At 54.4% G+C, this 1635-nt stretch overlaps 2 protein-coding genes across 2 annotated transcripts in view; both read right to left on the bottom strand.

Annotated features, from left to right (window-relative positions):
• PRG4 (proteoglycan 4) overlaps positions 1-1221 on the bottom strand; it is a 5997-nt gene extending 4776 nt beyond the window's left edge. The window contains exons 1-2 of the mRNA XM_027704519.1: positions 1155-1221; positions 739-828 (exon numbers count right to left, since the gene is read on the bottom strand). Coding sequence (XP_027560320.1) covers positions 739-828; positions 1155-1221 — 157 coding nt within the window. The remainder of the gene's footprint in view (positions 1-738; positions 829-1154) is intronic.
• Positions 1222-1293: 72 nt separating this feature from the next.
• Positions 1294-1635, bottom strand: part of LOC113977954 (proteoglycan 4-like) — a 9365-nt gene continuing 9023 nt past the window's right edge. The window contains exon 6 of the mRNA XM_027704518.1: positions 1294-1299. Within this exon, the coding sequence (XP_027560319.1) occupies positions 1294-1299 (6 nt within the window). The remainder of the gene's footprint in view (positions 1300-1635) is intronic.

Genomic DNA, 1635 nt, shown 5'->3' with positions numbered 1-1635 from the left:
CCTGCCCTGGCCCCCTTCCTCCTTCTCTTTCACCTGCCCTGGCCCCCTTCCTCCTTCTCTTTCGCCTGCCCCTGCTCCCGCTTCCCCTTTCCTCCTCCCCCCCTCACCTGCCCCGGGGACACGGCCCTCCTCTCCCGGGGGCAGCGGCTGAGGCGGCTCCGGCGGCTCCGGGCCCGGCGGCACCGTGAGGGGCGGGGCGCGCGCTGGGCTCGGGCGGGTTTCGTGAGGGGCTCGAGCGGCCGGGACGGGTGAGGGAAGAGGAGGAGGAACGGGCTCGGGGCAGGTGAGGGGGGGAGGAGGAAAGGGGAAGCGGGAGCAGGGGCAGGCGAAAGAGAAGGAGGAAGGGGGCCAGGGCAGGTGAGGGAAGAGGAGGAGAAGGGGGGTAGGGGCACGTAAGGGAGGAGAAAGAAGAGGGACGGGGCAGGTGAGGGAAGAGGATGAGGGACGGGGACGGGGCAGGTGACGGAGAAAGAGGAAGAAGAAGAGGGATGGGGCAGGAGCAGGGGCAGGTGAGGAAGAAGGAGGAAGGGGGACGGGGCAGGGGAGGGAAGAGAAGAGTAGAAGAAGGAGGGCCAGGGCAGGTGAGGGAGGAGGAGAAGGAAGAAGAAGAGGGACTGGCACGGGACAGGTTGAGGGAGGGGAGGAGGAAGGGGGCCATGCCAGGACAGGTGAAGGAGGAGGAGCAGGAGGAAGAGGGATGGGGACGGTGAGGGAAGAGGAGGTCCGGGGCAGCCTCACCTCGGAAGACGGCCAGGGTGCCGTTGGGCAGGGCCACCATGCCGTCCGCCGGCCTCCCGCTGCACAGGTCCTTCTCCTCGTCCTTCCTCTCTGCAAGACACAGGCAGGTGGATTTTTTCAATGTTCAACAAGAACTGCATTAATTTTCCCCCTTAACCCCACCGGGAGCCAGGGTTTAATCACTGCTTGGAGGTGTGTTCTGGGAAAGTTTGGCTCTCGTGTTGCGGCCCCAGCGGTGCCCAGTGACCGCGTGTGGTGTCTTTGCTTATTTGCCACCTGTGTACCCGTAATTCAGAAAATTACCCACAAACAGCCCTCATGTAATTTCTCCGTGCTCCAGGATTTTATTTGATGTTTCCCCAAGCTGCTCTAGTGAGCTCCCTTCCCTCTCCTTATTTCTTTAAAAAAGCATTTACGTTTACTTTCAGTTAAATATAAAGGAAGGATGAGCTCTTTTGGACAGAAATCCAAGTATTTTCCCATCTAAAACACTTTTTCCCTCCTCCAAAATATCTTTCAATATATGACCAAAAAAAATGACCAAGAACCTGCAGGCTATATCTGATTAAAATAAATAGTGAGGGCATGAAGAATGTTGTGGTAAAAAGCACAGAGGAAAGAGAATACAAGGAAAAAACATCTTGTCTGGCGTATATCTTATATGTTTTGGATATAGCTACAAAATGCCAGGGTAGGTTCCATTAGTGGTAGATATTCAGCCTGACTCCCTAGTAAGAAATTTATTATCTTTTTCCTTGACTTTTTCTCTGTTTGCATCTTCTATAGTACTTACAGGAAATGTTTTTCAGCAGGGCCAATTACTGAAACCAATTAATTTAGATCATGTTCTAAACTACCCAGAGAATTGATTTAACTGAGGTTCCCATATTCAGGACA

Source organism: Neopelma chrysocephalum, unplaced genomic scaffold (genome assembly GCF_003984885.1).
Source record: "Neopelma chrysocephalum unplaced genomic scaffold, ASM398488v2 Primary Assembly neopelma1_281, whole genome shotgun sequence".
NCBI classification, from domain to species: Eukaryota; Metazoa; Chordata; class Aves; order Passeriformes; family Pipridae; genus Neopelma; species Neopelma chrysocephalum.
This window is presented reverse-complemented; position numbering and strand designations above follow the sequence as displayed.